General features: G+C 41.5%; 2 protein-coding genes and 1 long non-coding RNA gene across 9 annotated transcripts; all 3 read left to right on the top strand.

Annotated features, from left to right (window-relative positions):
• Positions 1-8,825: 8,825 nt before the first annotated feature.
• Positions 8,826-10,270, top strand: LOC311119503 (uncharacterized protein; the record flags this gene model as incomplete). Its single annotated transcript, XM_084194181.1, has 5 exons — positions 8,826-9,021; positions 9,163-9,259; positions 9,345-9,538; positions 9,684-9,935; positions 10,234-10,270. The coding sequence occupies exons 2-5, from the start codon at positions 9,164-9,166 to the stop codon at positions 10,268-10,270; spliced, it is 579 nt and encodes a 192-aa protein (XP_084050307.1). The 5' UTR covers positions 8,826-9,021; position 9,163.
• A 187-nt stretch (positions 10,271-10,457) lies between these two features.
• LOC311119508 (uncharacterized protein) lies at positions 10,458-12,034 on the top strand. 3 transcript variants are annotated; one of them, XM_084194184.1, is made up of 4 exons: positions 10,458-11,320; positions 11,416-11,478; positions 11,552-11,617; positions 11,744-12,034. In XM_084194184.1, exons 1-4 carry the CDS (start codon positions 10,468-10,470, stop codon positions 11,947-11,949), a joined length of 1,188 nt encoding a protein of 395 aa, XP_084050310.1. In that variant the 5' UTR covers positions 10,458-10,467; the 3' UTR covers positions 11,950-12,034. The 3 variants fall into 3 exon arrangements, with proteins under 3 accessions (XP_084050310.1, XP_084050309.1, XP_084050311.1); XM_084194183.1 differs by having other exon boundaries at positions 11,741-12,034; XM_084194185.1 differs by lacking the exon at positions 11,416-11,478 and having other exon boundaries at positions 11,741-12,034.
• A 261-nt stretch (positions 12,035-12,295) lies between these two features.
• On the top strand, positions 12,296-14,054 carry LOC311119507. 5 transcript variants are annotated; one of them, XR_014611984.1, is made up of 3 exons: positions 12,296-12,326; positions 13,744-13,833; positions 13,954-14,054. It is a non-coding gene; the product is annotated as an uncharacterized lncRNA (long non-coding RNA). The 5 variants fall into 5 exon arrangements; XR_014611985.1 differs by lacking the exon at positions 12,296-12,326 and adding an exon at positions 12,353-12,591; XR_014611986.1 differs by lacking the exon at positions 12,296-12,326 and adding an exon at positions 13,192-13,345.
• The last annotated feature ends 550 nt before the right edge of the window (positions 14,055-14,604 follow it).

Below are 14,604 nucleotides of genomic sequence, written 5' to 3'. Positions count from 1 at the left end.
ATATTGTTGAATTTCGGTTTAATGTCTGGATTCCGTGATTCGGTCCGCAACGCCTATTTTATAGGGCCCTAGTCCATGAACTTGTCATAAATCAACATAGGATATGCCCCCCCCCCCCCCCCACAGGACTCAAATATATATATATATATATATATATATATATATATATATCTTGGAAATGTAAGCAAGGTTTGAGCTTCTTCAGTCTGTGTCATAAAGTGGAGACTTTTCTGTGTCTCTTTCAGAGTGAGTGACACATTGACTTTATATAGTGTACCAAGAGTTGTTCCCTCGCTTAAGGCCATACCAGCCTGAATACACACATCCTGATTGGAGAAGTGACGACAGGTGCGAGTTTTGAGCTGTGAGTGAGTGTTTGCTGAAGAGTGTTTGCGTGAGAGCTATTTTTGTTAAGTATTTGGATTTCGAAATATATTTTTTGTTTTAGTCTTCCCCCCTTGCAGTTTTGCTGCTTGGGGGAGAGTTTTTTGTTTGAAGCACTATGATGGACAACATGGAAATGACAAACGGAATGGACAAAGACAACGAAAGGGCGCAACGGAAGAAAAATGAAGATAAAGAAGGAATGAAATATGGCAAAGAATACACGGTGGCAATTGAGTTGGAAGGAGAAGACAAAGTGACGACAATGGAACTACTACGAGCAATTAAGGAGGTGTGTGGAGAGGTGGTGGGATGCCGAATGAAAGGAGAAAAGAAGTATGAAATTACGATGAGAAACGGAGAAGGAAAAGAACGTTTAATGGATGGAATACGGATAAAGGACACCAGGATTTTGGCGAGAGATGTTAATGTGAAGGAATTGGTGGTGTCTTTTATGAATCTCCCAGTATATGTAGAAGATGATGTGATACTGGGCAAGCTGAGTGGATGGGGAGTGGAAGCCGTTTCGGAGATAAGGAGGAGAGTTTGGCCAGGAACGGAGGTGGTTGATGGGACACGTTTTTGCAAAGTCAAGTTCACAGAAAAAGTGACATCATTGCCTTACTCTACAAGAATTGAGACGTTGGAGGGAGCAGAATATTTTATGGTCCTTCATGACAAACAGGTCAGAGTGTGTCGGTTGTGTATTCAACCCGGGCACATAGTTAAAGACTGCCCTGAATTTAAGTGTTTCAAATGTGGCAAGCAAGGACACTATGCGAGAGAATGTGTCGGAGAGAAGGAAAGGAATTTCTGTGGTGGATGCAGAAAGAGATTGGCGGAGTGCAACTGTGGAGAGGGTATGGCTGAAGAGGGGAGTCAAGCACTATTCGAGGAAGCAGTTGTATTGTCGCAAGAAGGAGAAGAAGATGGAGGAGAGGACGTGGTGGAGAGTGGAGAGACGGAGGAAGGAAGAAGGGAGAAGGACCAGAAGATGAATGAAATTGGGAGTAGTATGGACTCAGAAATAAGAAGAGGGAGTTTTCAGGAGGAGGGGGGGGGTGGACTGGGGGGAAGCACGGGGGACTCACAGGTTTTGGGGGATAGCACAGTACTAACAAGTACCTCGGGGGGTGAAGAAATGGAGAGGGGTTCGAGTTTGAGAACAATAACAGAAACGACAACGACGGCTATACATGAGACGGAGATGAACACGGGGAGCACAACGATGACAATACCAGAGACGGAGATGAACATGGGGAGCACAACGGATGAGGGTGACAAGAAGTTGAGTTGGCTGGATAACATGGACTTGGAGGAGATATCGGACACGGATGATGGAGAAAAGAGTGAAAGAACGAGGGAAGGATACAGGAAGAGGAAAGCGGGGGGAAGATGGAGAGGGAAAGGGGGGAAGAGGAAAGAAACTGGATAACAGGTAGAGGATAATGAAATTATATTTTACTATTTTATTATTTATTAGAATGGTAAATATAATGTCAATAAATGCAAATGGTTTGAGAACTATGGGAAAATTTAATAGAATAGTACAAATGAAGAATTCAGATATTTTATGTATTCAAGAGACGCACTGGGATAATGCATGTGTTTTAGGAGTTAAAAAAATATGGAGGGATTTTATTTATGTTAACAATGGCAGGGGAAATTCAAGTGGGGTTGCAATTTTATTAAGGAAGGATGTAGTAGAAAATGTGAAGAAGATATATAATGATAATAATGGGAGGATTTTAATTTTGGATTTTGAATATATGAATAGGGTTTTTAGGATTATAAATATTTATGCGCCGAATATTGAGATAGAGCGAAATAATTAATTTTTAGAATTAGGGAAATGGTGCAAGGGTAACTGTATTTTAGTAGGGGATTTTAATGTAAAAATGAATAGATTAGATATGAAAAGGGGAGCTATTTTTAGAAATGACGTATCTAGGGGGGTCTTAAGGAAGATTATGTTTGAAAACAGTTTGATTGATATATGGAGGGAGGAGAATCCGAACAAGAGAGGAATTTCTAGAAGGCAGGTGGTTTTAGGGGAGTTGAAACAGACGCGAATAGATCTGGTTTTAGTAAATGAGGGTTTAAGGAATTTTATGAAAGAAATTAAGTATGTTTTTACAGCTTTTAGTGATCATGCGGCGGTGGTATTTTCTTGTGGAGTAAGGACACATACTAAATCTGGTGGGATGTGGTGTTTAAATAATAGCTTGCTAGAGGAGGAAAATTATATTGAGATGATATCAGAATGTATTGGGGAGGCCAAAAGACAACAGTTAATGGAGGTGAATATGGGGTTGTGGTGGGAGGAGCTGAAAACCAAATGTAAGGAATTGACTATAAAATATGCTGTTAAGAGGAATTATTTTTTGAAAAAGAAGGAGAGGGAACTACGTAAGAAGGTTAAACATGAACTTGAGTGTATAGAAAAGGATGAAGGTCATGGGGTGGAGGATTATTTACTGGCTAAGGATGCACTTGATGAATATGAGAAGAAGAAATGTAATGCGGCGATTGTAAGGAGTAGAGTGCAATATGCGATAGAGGGGGAAAGGTGTACTTCATTTTTCTTGAATTTAGAAAAAAGAAGACAAGAGAAGATTTATATTACGGAGTTAATTAATGAAAAAGGGGAAAAGGTTAATGATTTGGTTGGGATTCTGGATACGGTCGAGAGATATTATGAATGCTTATTTAAAAAAGAAGAGGTTAATGATTCCTGTATGGATAAGGTGCTTGAACACGTGGATACTAAGTTAACAGAAGGGGAAAAAAACATGTGTGAGGAAGATATGAGTCTAACTGACATTAAGGAGGCCATATTAGATGCTAATTGCAATAGGAGTCCGGGGTCTGATGGCCTAACTGCGGAATTTTATAAATCTTTTGCAGATTTGTTGGCTCCAATTTTAAGAAAACTGTATGAATATATTGAAAAGACTCAAGTGGTGCCAGAGTCGCTGGCCACAGGAGTTTTAACCATACTGTATAAAAATAAAGGGAGTCGTGTAAATTTGGATAATTATCGACCGTTGACACTTTTAAATTGTGATTATAAGATCTTAGCCAAGGTCTTAGCTAATAGAGTTAAAAAAGTTATGGGAGGAGTAATAGCAGAGACACAAGGATATAGTGTACCAGGGAGGGATATTTCTGACACAGTGGGAACAATAAGGGATGTGATAAAGCATATGGGGGAGGAAGGGGGGTTTGTGATGAGTTTGGATCTAAATAAGGCTTTTGATAGAGTTGATCATTCCTTTTTACTGCGTACACTTGGGAAATTTGGGTTTGGTGAAAGAATGATAGGTTGGATTAGATTACTGAATGGATATGCAAGGAGCAGAGTAAAATGTAATGGGATTTTAACAGATTCTTTTCCTCTGGAGAGATCTGTTAGGCAGGGATGTCCGTTATCAGCTGCTCTTTATAGTTTATCGGTGGAGCCGCTTGCAGCAATGATTAAAGCAAACAAATTAATTCGAGGTATACGGATACCGGATGGGGGGGAGAGTGTTATACAGCAATATGCGGATGATACTACATGTACTGTGATAGATGTTGAAAGTGTGAAGAATGTAATGGAGTGTTTTGAGGTATATGGCAAGGCATCAGGGGCAAAACTTAATGTTGAAAAATCTGAAATAATGTATGTGGGGATAGATGAAAAAGTGGACTGTGGATTCCCTTTCAAAAAGGCTGAAGGTTATATAAAGACTTTAGGGGTGGTTTTGGGGGTGGATAAAGAAGGGACGAGAGATGAGACATGGACTGGGGTTTTGAATAAAATAAAACATACTCTATCCTATTGGAAGGCAAGAAAACTGTTCTTGAGGGGGAAGGTGGTGGTGATTAATTCTTTGGTGGCATCCAAATGTATCTATGTTCTAGGTTCGTTGGATATGCCACAATGGGTGTTAAAAGAATTCAATGGTTTGGTTACAGATTTCCTATGGGAGGGGAAGGGGACTAGGATTGCAAGGGCAACTCTTATCTCGGATTTAAAGGATGGGGGGTTGAAATTGGTGGATTTGGATGTGAAGAGAAAAGCAATGAGAATAAAAACTGTGCAAAAATACTTTTATCGGGAGGTAGATTATGGATGGAAAAGGTTTTCCACTGGAGAGTACTCTTGTGTCATGGAGCAACTGCCTTTTATATATCACCCTAATAATATCATGTAATTTTATTGGACTAAATGCAGTTTGTAGGTGCTGCCCTGCCCTGCCCTGCCCTGATCAATTTAAATAATAGACAGTGCGTTTCCCTCAAAATATATGTGTCATGGAGCTACTGCCTTTTATTTATCAACCTAATAATATCATGTCTTTTTATTGGACTAAATGCAGTTTGTATGTGCTGCCCTGATCAATTTAAATAATAGACAGTGTGTTTCCCTCAAAATATAGGCAGTACATTCAGCCTTTGTTTTTAGTCGGTTCATTAAGTTGCATGGAAATTCGAATCACTGGTAAATTTTGTTCATGTCTTTATATAGTGAACCAAGAGTTGTTCACTCGCTTACGGCCATACCAGACTGAATACACCCGATCTCGTCTGATCTCGGAAGCTAAACAGGATTGGGCCTGGTTAGTACTTGGATGGGAGACCGCCTGGGAATACCATGTGCTGTAAGCTTTTTGTTCCACTAGAGAGTGCTCTTGTGTCATGGAGCAACTGACTTTTATTTATCACCCTAATAATATCATGTATTTTTATTGGACTAAATGCAGTTTTATGTGCTGCCCTGCCCTGCCCTGATCAAATTAAATAATAGACAGTGCGTTTCCCTCAAAATATATGTGTCATGGAGCAACTGCCTTTTATTTATCACCCTAATAATATCATTTATTTTTATTGGACTAAATGCAGTTTGTATGTGCTGCCCTGCCCTGCCCTGATCAATTTAAATAATAGACAGTGCGTTTCCCTCAGAATATATGTGTCATGGAGCAACTGCCTTTTATTTATCACCCTAATAATATCCTGTATTTTTATTGGACTCAATGCAGTTTGTATGTGCTGCCCTGCCCTGGTCAAATTAAATAATAGACAAAGTGTTTCCCTCAAAATATAGGCAGCACATTCAAATGTTGTTTTTTGTCGGTTCATTAAGTTGCATGGAAATTGGAATCACTGGTAAATTTTGTCCATGTCTTTATATAGTGTACCAAGAGTTGTTCACTTGCTTACGGCCATACCAGCCTGAATACACCCGATCTCATCTGATCTCGGAAGCTAAGCAGGATTGGGCATGGTTAGTACTTGGATCGGAGAAAGCCTGGGAATACCATGTGCTGTAAGCTTTTTGTTCCACTAGAGAGTGCTCTTGTGTCATGGAGCAACTGCCTTTTATTTATCACCCTAATAATATCATGTATTTTTATTGGACTAAATGCAGTTTGTATGTACTGTCCTAACCTGATCAAATTAAATAATAGACAGTGCATTTTCCTGAAAATATAGGCAGTACATTCAGCCTTTGTTTTTCGTCTGTTCATTATGTTGCATGGAAATATGAATCATTGATAAAAAAAATTCATGTCTTTATATAGTGTACCAAGAGTTTTTCCTGCGCTTACCGCAGTACCGTCCTTAATATGCCTGATCTCGTCAGATTTTGGAAGCTAAGCAGGATCGGGCCTGGTTAGTACTTGGATGGGAGACTGCCTGGGAATACCAGGTGCTGCAAGCTTTTTGTTCCACTAGAGAGTAATCTTGTGTCATGGAGCAACTGCCTTTTATTTATCACCCTAATAATATTATGTATTTTATTGGACTAAATGCAGTTTGTATGTGCTGCCCTGCCCTGCCCTGATCAATTTAAATAATAGACAGTGCGTTTCCCTCAAAATATATGTGTCATGGAGCAACTTCCTTTTATTTATCACCCTAATAATATCATGTATTTTTATTGGACTAAATGCAGTTTGTATGTGCTGCCCTGCTCTGATCAATTTAAATAATAGACAGTGTGTTTCCCTCAAAATATAGGCAGTACATTCAGTCTTTGTTTTTAGTCGGTTCATTAAGTTGCATGGAAATTCGAATCACTGGTAAATTTTGTTCATGTCTTTATATAGTGAACCAAGAGTTGTTCACTCGCTTACGGACATACCAGACTGAATACACCCGATGTCGTCTGATCTCGGAAGCTAAACAGGATTGGGCCTGGTTAGTACTTGGATGGGAGACCGCCTGGGAATACCATGTGCTGTAAATTTTTTGTTCCACTAGAGAGTGCTCTTGTGTCATGGAGCAACTGCCTTTTATTTATCACCCTATTAATATCATGAATTTTTATTGGACTAAATGCAGTTTTATTTGCTGCCCTGCCCTGCCCTGATCAATTTAAATAATAGACAGTGCGTTTCCCTCAAAATATATGTGTCATGGAGCAACTGCCTTTTATTTATCACCCTAATAATATCATGTATTTTTATTGGACTAAATGCAGTTTGTATGTGCTGCCCTGCCCTGGTCAAATTAAATAATAGACAAAGCGTTTCCCTCAAAATATAGGCAGCACATTCAGCCGTTGTTTTTAGTCGGTTCATTAAGTTTCACGGAAATTCGAATCACTGGTAAATTTTGTTCATGTCTTTATATATTGTACCAAGAGTAGTTCCTTCGCTTACGGCCATACCATCCTGAATATGCCTGATCTCGTCTGATCTTGGAAGCTAAGCAGGATTGGGCCTGGTTAGAACTTGGATGGGACACTGCCTGGGAAACCGTCTGGGAATATCAGGTGCTGAAAGCTTTTTGTTCGACTAGAGAGTGCTCTTGTGTCATGGAGCAACTGCCTTTTATTTATCACCCTAATAATATCCTGTATTTTTATTGGACTAAATGCAGTTTGTATGTGCTGCCCTGCCCTGATCAATTTAAATAATAGACAGTGTGTTTCCCTCAAAATATATGTCTCATAGAGCAACTGCCTTTTATTTATCACCCTAATAATATCATGTATTTTTATTGGACTAAATGCAGTTTGTATGTGCTGTCCTAATCTGATCAAATTAAATAATAGACAGTGCGTTTCCCTGAAAATATAGGCAGTACATTCAGCCTTTGTTTTTAGTTGGTTCATTAAGTTGCATGGAAATACGATTCACTGATACATTTTGTTTATGTCTTTATATAGTGTACCAAGAGTTGCTTCTGCGCTTACGGCCATACCAGCCTGAATATGCCTGATCTCGGAAGCTAAGCATGATCGGGCCTTGTTAGTGCTTGGATGGGAGACCGCCTGGGAATACCAGGTGCTGTAAGCTTTTTGTTCCACTAGAGAGTACTCTTGTGTCATGGAGCAACTGCCTTTTACATTTTACATTTACATTTTTAGTCATTTAGCAGACGCTCTTATCCAGAGCGACTTACAGTTAGTGAATAAATATATATTTTTTTTATACTGGCCCCCCGTGGGAATCAAACCCACAACCCTGGCGTTGCAAACACCATGCTCTATCAACAGAGCTACATCCCTGCCGGCCATTCCCTCCCCTACCCTGGACGACGCTGGGACAATTGTGCGCCGCCCATGAGTCTCCCGGTCGCGGCCGGCTGCGACAGAGCCTGGATACGAACCAGGATCTCTAGTGGCACAGTTAGCACTGCGATGCAGTGCCTTAGACCACTGCGCCATGTAATTGTATTGGACTAAATGCAGTTTGTATGTGCTGCCCTGCCCTGCCCTGATCAAATTAAATAATGGTCAGTGCGTTTCCCTCAAAATACATGTATCATGGAGCAACTGCCTTTTATTTATCACCCTAATAATATCATGTATTTTTATTTGACTAAATGCAGTTTGTATGTGCTGCCCTGCCCTGGTCAAATTAAATAATAGACAAAGCGTTTCCCTCAAAATATAGGCAGTACATTCAGCCTTTGTTATTAGTCGGTTCATTAAGATGCACGGAAATTCGAATCGCTGGTAAATTTTGTTAATGTCTTTATATAGTGTACCAAGAGTTGTTTACTCGCTTACGGCCATACCAGCCTGAATACACCAGATCTCGTCTGATCTCGGAACCTACGCAGGATTGGGCCTGGTTAGTACTTGGATTGGAGACCTCCTGGGAATACCAGGTGCTGTAAGCTTTTTGTTCCACTAGAAAGTGCTCTTGTGTCATGGAGCAACTGCCTTTTATTTATCACCCTAATAATATCATGTATTTTATTGGACTAAATGCAGTTTGTATGTGCTGCCCTGTCATGCCCTGATCAAATTAAATAATAGTCAGTGCGTTTCCCTCAAAATACATGTATCATGGAGCAACTGCCTTTTATTTATCACCCTAATAATATCCTGTATTTTTATTGGACTAAATACAGTTTGTATGTGCTGCCCTGCCCTGGTCAATTTAAATAATAGACAGTGCGTTTCCCTCAAAATATAGGCAGTACATTCAGCCTTTGTTTTTAGTCGGTTCATTAAGTTACACGGAAATTCGAATCGATGGTAAATTTTGTTAATGTCTTTATATAGTGTACTAGGAGTTGTACCTGCGCTTACGGCCATACCATCCTGAATATGCCTGATCTCGTCTGATCTCGGAAGCAAAGCAGGATTGGGCCTGGTTAGTACTTGGATAGGAGACCGCCTGGGAATAACAGGTGCTGTAAGCTTTTTGTTCCACTCACCTTTCAATGCCTTAGCTTTGAAATGTAAATGTTTATACATATTCAGATTGAGTTATCTTTCTAAAATGTGTATAGTATGCCAAGTTATTTAGCTACATGTATTTACCACTGCAGCATGGAGAAAGTCAAGAGGAAGCAATGGAGTGAGGTGGACATGTTCCATGCCATGGAGGACTGCGGGGCAGGGATGGCTATCCGCCAGGCTGCCAAGGTTAGGCATCTTTTGTTTTTAGGAGATTACCATATGTATGTGAATTTTATCTGCTAGTAACAGTTTTCTTTTCTTATCTACCAAGGTGCATGGTGTACCTCGGCAGACCCTGGCGGACAGGCTGAGCGGCCGGGTGACCCATGGTTGTCGCAGTGGACCACCCACATTGCTTGCACCAGAGGATGAAAAGTCTCTGGTGCAGTACTGTATCTACTGCGCCAGCCATGGGTTCCCCTTCACCAGACAGAGGCTGATGAAATACGCAGACAAAATCCGCAGGTATTTGGTGTTCTATGTGTTTATGTATGTAGAATGCTGGACTGACTGTTATCAATGTGTGTGATGTAAATGTGGATGTGTATGGTGATGCCAAAACAAACATTTTCATCCTGGATGGACAATTATATATTCTATTCTATTGTAGGTTTCGGCACCCAGGGGAAACAATCCCACCACTGGGGAAGAGGTGGTGGGAAATGTTCAGGAGGAGGCACAAGAACCTAAGCATGAGGAGGCCGGACACCCTGGACAGGGGGAGAGCTGAGTGTGCCACACGTCCGACGATGGACACCTTCTTCACTTCTTATGAGAAGCACTTGGAGGAGAGTGGGTTGAGGGAGAAACCCAGACAAATCTATAACTGCGATGAGTCTGGGTTTCGTAGCGACCAGAGCAGGCACAAAGTGCTGGCTCCCCGGGGCGCAAAACACGTGTACCAGCAGGCTCCGGGGACCAAGGAGCACATCACAGTGCTGGCCTGCTTCAATGCAACTGGGGAGGACATCCCCCCGTTTATCATCTACCCCAAGTGTTTCCCCGGTGGCCACTACACACTGGGAGGCCCCCCCCAAGCCTTGTATGGACGGTCAAGCAGTGGCTACATTGACGGGGACCTGTTCAGGAAGTGGTTTCAGCACTTCATTAAGTATGCAGTGAAAGAGCGCCCTCTCCTTCTCCTCTTTGATGGGCACAAGAGCCACATGGACCCGGAAGTGCTCGCGGTGGCACTAAGGGAAGGGGTTATACTTCTTTGTCTTCCACCACACTGCACCCATGTCCTGCAGCCGCTGGACGTGGCATACTTTGGCCCTTTAAAGGCTGAGTTCTCCAAGGTAGCTGGAGACCTTAGCCATTTTGACCACTCCTACATGGTAAACAAATCAGAATTTGCCAGAGTATTCCGCTACCCGTACCAGCGATGCAAGGACATGCGCTATGTGGTGGAAGGGTTTAAGAAGTGTGGCCTCTTCCCTTTTGACCCTTCAGCCATTGATGGGTCCCGTTTAATGCCGTCTCGGACCCTACCGGGTCCCAACACCGCCTCTACTGGAACCAGTAGCAATGTGCCATCCATCAGCACCTCCTCCCCAGCGACCACAGGAGGACCCTCAGCCCCTGCCCCAGTCCCAGCCGCTGCTCCAGTCCTATCCCTAGCTCTAGAAGAGCACCCCCTAATAGAGGGTGGGCTGATAGCGAAGAACCTGGGGCACATCCTTACTGTCCTGAAGTATCGGCTGGACCGATACAGAAGACTCCCTGTGGTCGCCACATGCCTCACCGGGGAGGAATACACGCGCCAGTGGCAGGAGAGGGGTGAGAAGGAGAGGGCCGAGGCAGAGGAGAAAGAGCGTCGGGCAGCCCTCAGAACACAGAGGGCACAGGAGAGGGCTGCCATGGATGAGACCATTGACGCCATCGCCTCTGCTGGACCCCCTGCTGGAACCACTCCTGACAGCTGCATCACCACTGCCAGTGCCTCCCAGTGTGCAACACCTGTAGGAGCCGCCGGAGTCCCCAGCTGCAGAAGAAGGCCACATGCCTACTCCCCCGGCCACACCATCGTCGGCCCCTCAACCCCACCATTACAAACACCAGCTCCTCCAAGCCATCGTCGGCGGTTTTGTCCACCACCACCACGATGCACACCACCCCCCATGTCTGTCACCACCAACACGGCCTCCTCTGGACCAACTGCCTCCTCCGTCTCCCCTGGTCACACCACCATAGCAGCCTCGTCTGATGTCCCTGCCCCCCGAAATTTGAATACCACCACCTCCACAGGTAAACACATGTTAAAATTACGAAAAAATGACTGTTTGTTATCTGTTTTATAAAACAGCAATGTAAAAAAAATATATATCTTTATATATCTACAGTAAATAGCACCAGCCCTCAAGTCATCTCCGCCTCCTCCAAAACCTCTGCAGCTTCCTCCAGAGGTATTGATGTAAAAAAGTTGAAAAGGGTTTTCATGCAACATGCTCTCTAACACCACTTTTTCTCAAACTGCAGCACAGAAAAGGAAGAGAAAAGCTACACCGGTCACATCTGTCACACCACCCATGGCACCACTCTCAGGTACTTCATAATCTGTTTTTCTCGCTCTCTCAGTTGTATCAATTACTATTGTTGTTGAAGAACTTCTACATTTTACAAAACCATATTAATCAATTTGTATTATTATTTAATTTTTTATAAAAGAAGACACCACCTGCTGTGCTCGCTGCGGGGAGCGTGATCCGCCTGCAAGCTCCTCTCAGGAGTGTAGATCCGAGGTGCCATGGGTGTGCTGTGACTTTTGCCAGCACTGGTTCCACTGCAGGTGTGTGCAGTGGGATCCAGAGGTAGCGGTGGAGCTGGATTTTTATTGTGATTTTTGTGACAATATAGGGATGGAGGTCGAGATTTAATTGTTTGTTTTGTTTGTGTTCATATGAAATTATTTATTTGTTCAAAAAAATAAATGTCTAAAATATAATATATATATTTATTGAACCCATCTTGTGTATTTCTTCCTTTACTTTCCAAGTGCACCTCTGCAACACAAACTCCAACAGTGTTTTCATTGTTTTATGTTAATGCACATAACTGAAATTAAAGTGTATTTGATGTAAATTATTAATACTCATATTTCATTTGGTTACAACACTGAATATGTTGGTGAAGAACCATTTTTTATGAGTCCACAAGAGGGCGCACCGGGCTACGCAATGAAAAGTTGACAGGCAAGTCATTATTTTTTACCTGGAGACTAGCCAACTAGTCAACTATCTAGTAAACACTTCGGGTACGTGGTTGGTGTCTCTTTTTTCAACAAAATTAAACGGATATATCTTGTAATTGAACAAAATAGTAAGGTGGCCAATAACTGGGGGCCGTATGCCGATAATACGGGACGTATTTTTTTGCTAAACAGCTTATCAAAAGCTGACAACAGTAGTATTTCCAATGAAATGTCAAACTTGCTAATTGCTAACCCGTTAGCTAACATTTTTACGACACCAATAATCACAAAACATTGAAGGCTTGATCACAAGATAACACTGTTGAAGGTAATATATTTCTTAAACGCTGTTGAATATGCCGATAATACGGGATTCTACGCTATACTTATTTACTGCTAGCTAAGGGTTAGCGTGCTAGCTAAGGGTTAGCGTGCTAGCGATGCTAACGATGCTAGCTATGTTGGCAAGCTAGCTAATAAGTTTAGCATAATTGGTAAACATGTCTTTGATTCAGAATACATCAATACACTGTGGTTAACCCAATGTTACATGCATTGGAAAATAAAATTGCTAGTGTAACTTGAATTGGTTTACAAGCTAGCTAGAAAAGCCAGTTCCTTTTCATCTGTTTTGTCAAGCTATAAGCCTGCATGTGTGCTAAAATATTTAATTAAATCCCCTCATTAAATTAATATATTTAAGTTGCATCAGTTTTTTATAGCCCTTTCTTACCCAAATACCATTTTTTCCGTTGGAATAATTTGGATGAAAATAAGAAATATGTGAAAGAAAATAAGTGACCAGATTTTGTTATTGAAAACCCTGGACATTCACTTCTTTAAAAAATAAATATATATACAGACATTGCCAGATTCTTTAACCAAATCCCTATTTCCTACACTAATTTTTTAAGATGGAAAACAAAATGGAAGATAAGAGTCCAGGAACCTACAAAGCAACCATTCCAGTCTGACAGCTGATTATTACATAATGCGGAGCTGTAGTAAACTGGGACATGCCGGGCATATCCAACTCGGCACTAAGGGTGGAGGGGGGTGCACAGACGCAGGGTGGCCGCTAGGTGGGTGACTCAAAGCGGTGTGCTCGTCATGCTTCGACATGTCAAGGGAGGTTAGTAATCTGGCTTCAGCCCTACACCGGCGTCAACAGCCGGAGCAATGCTAGCCCTGACATGTCTTTCCGAGCCTATTTAAATCCCGGGGAGACGGGGAAGTGGTTCCTACTGCTAGCATCCGAGCTGAAGCACTTTATGTACAGAATATGAAGGGTGTATTATAGAGATGTGTGTGTGTGTGTATAAGGGACGTCTACTCTTTAGTACTTCTATTTATTTAGATAGGTAAGCTTGTTTCTGTCTTCCAAAGCTTGTCTTGACGTGTATGTAATTGTATACTTTTATAAGGCATTGCATGTTAACTTTGACATTTTAAATGTATTTTTTGCTCTACTCTTCAACAGGTGAAAGACAGAATGGCAGAGAATTGTGAGAGAATGTCAGAATGGCATAGAACTGGTTCCCAAATAAATACGTTGGACAATGAGAAACTTGTAAGTATTAACTTAAATAGCTCTCCCTCTCTCTCTCTATCACACATTTTACATCATATTTGTTTACAATGACATTGAATCTAAAATAACGTTTTTGTTTTATGTGCTATTTTTTCCCAGGTACGACCAAAAGAGAAACTGCACATCTTATTACAGCAGGCAGGTGCAGACAAAGACGTTTTCACCATGAAAGAGGTATGAAGTGACTTGACAGCTGGCTGTCTTTGTTGCCTGTACCCTGCTGATATAGAAACCACACGTCTTTGGCTCAACTTTAGTTAATCAACTTATTGTTTGCGTGAAGCAGACAGATGAAAACCGTTAAGACCCTCAATGGACATTATATCCCAGACTTTTCAGTTTCCATAATATTTTCTAGTCTCATATTTTAATTAAGTTAAATATTTGATGTTGTGAATTTCCAATTGCAGTATATCTTAGTTTACTCCTAGAATAGTGGATATTAGTTCATTTCTAAGGAAGGAATAGTTACACTTCATGTGTTGTTAGCAGCCAAACTACTGGTATAGAAGTTGTGTAGGTGTTGCCTCTGGATTCTTCTCCACATAGTTAGATTTACACTAGTTTCACTATTGGTTGTCGCTTTCATCAACTAAGTACTACATACAGTAGATGCTCTCAAAAAATATAAAGGCTTTTGTCTTGGTTCTGTTGTTTTTCCTGTTGATATACTGTTTTACCTACTTTAGTTGAATGAACTGATTGTCACTCTAGATAAGAGCATCTGCTAAACTAGAATACAAATGCACT

The sequence above is a fragment of the Coregonus lavaretus genome (assembly GCF_964263955.1).
Source record: "Coregonus lavaretus genome assembly, contig: HAP1_SCAFFOLD_489, whole genome shotgun sequence".
NCBI classification, from domain to species: Eukaryota; Metazoa; Chordata; class Actinopteri; order Salmoniformes; family Salmonidae; genus Coregonus; species Coregonus lavaretus.
The sequence above is the reverse complement of the archived record's forward strand: the minus strand, read 5'-3'. Positions and strand labels throughout refer to the sequence as shown.

Bases quoted from the DNA above. Each gene is read 5' to 3' on its own strand.
- LOC311119508 (XM_084194183.1), top strand. From the start codon at position 10,468: ATGCGCTATGTGGTGGAAGGGTTTAAGAAGTGTGGCCTCTTCCCTTTT. The intron at 11,321-11,415 runs GTAAACACATGT...ATATATCTACAG, and splicing joins GAATACCACCACCTCCACAG to TAAATAGCACCAGCCCTCAA. The intron at 11,479-11,551 runs GTATTGATGTAA...CTCAAACTGCAG, and splicing joins CTCTGCAGCTTCCTCCAGAG to CACAGAAAAGGAAGAGAAAA.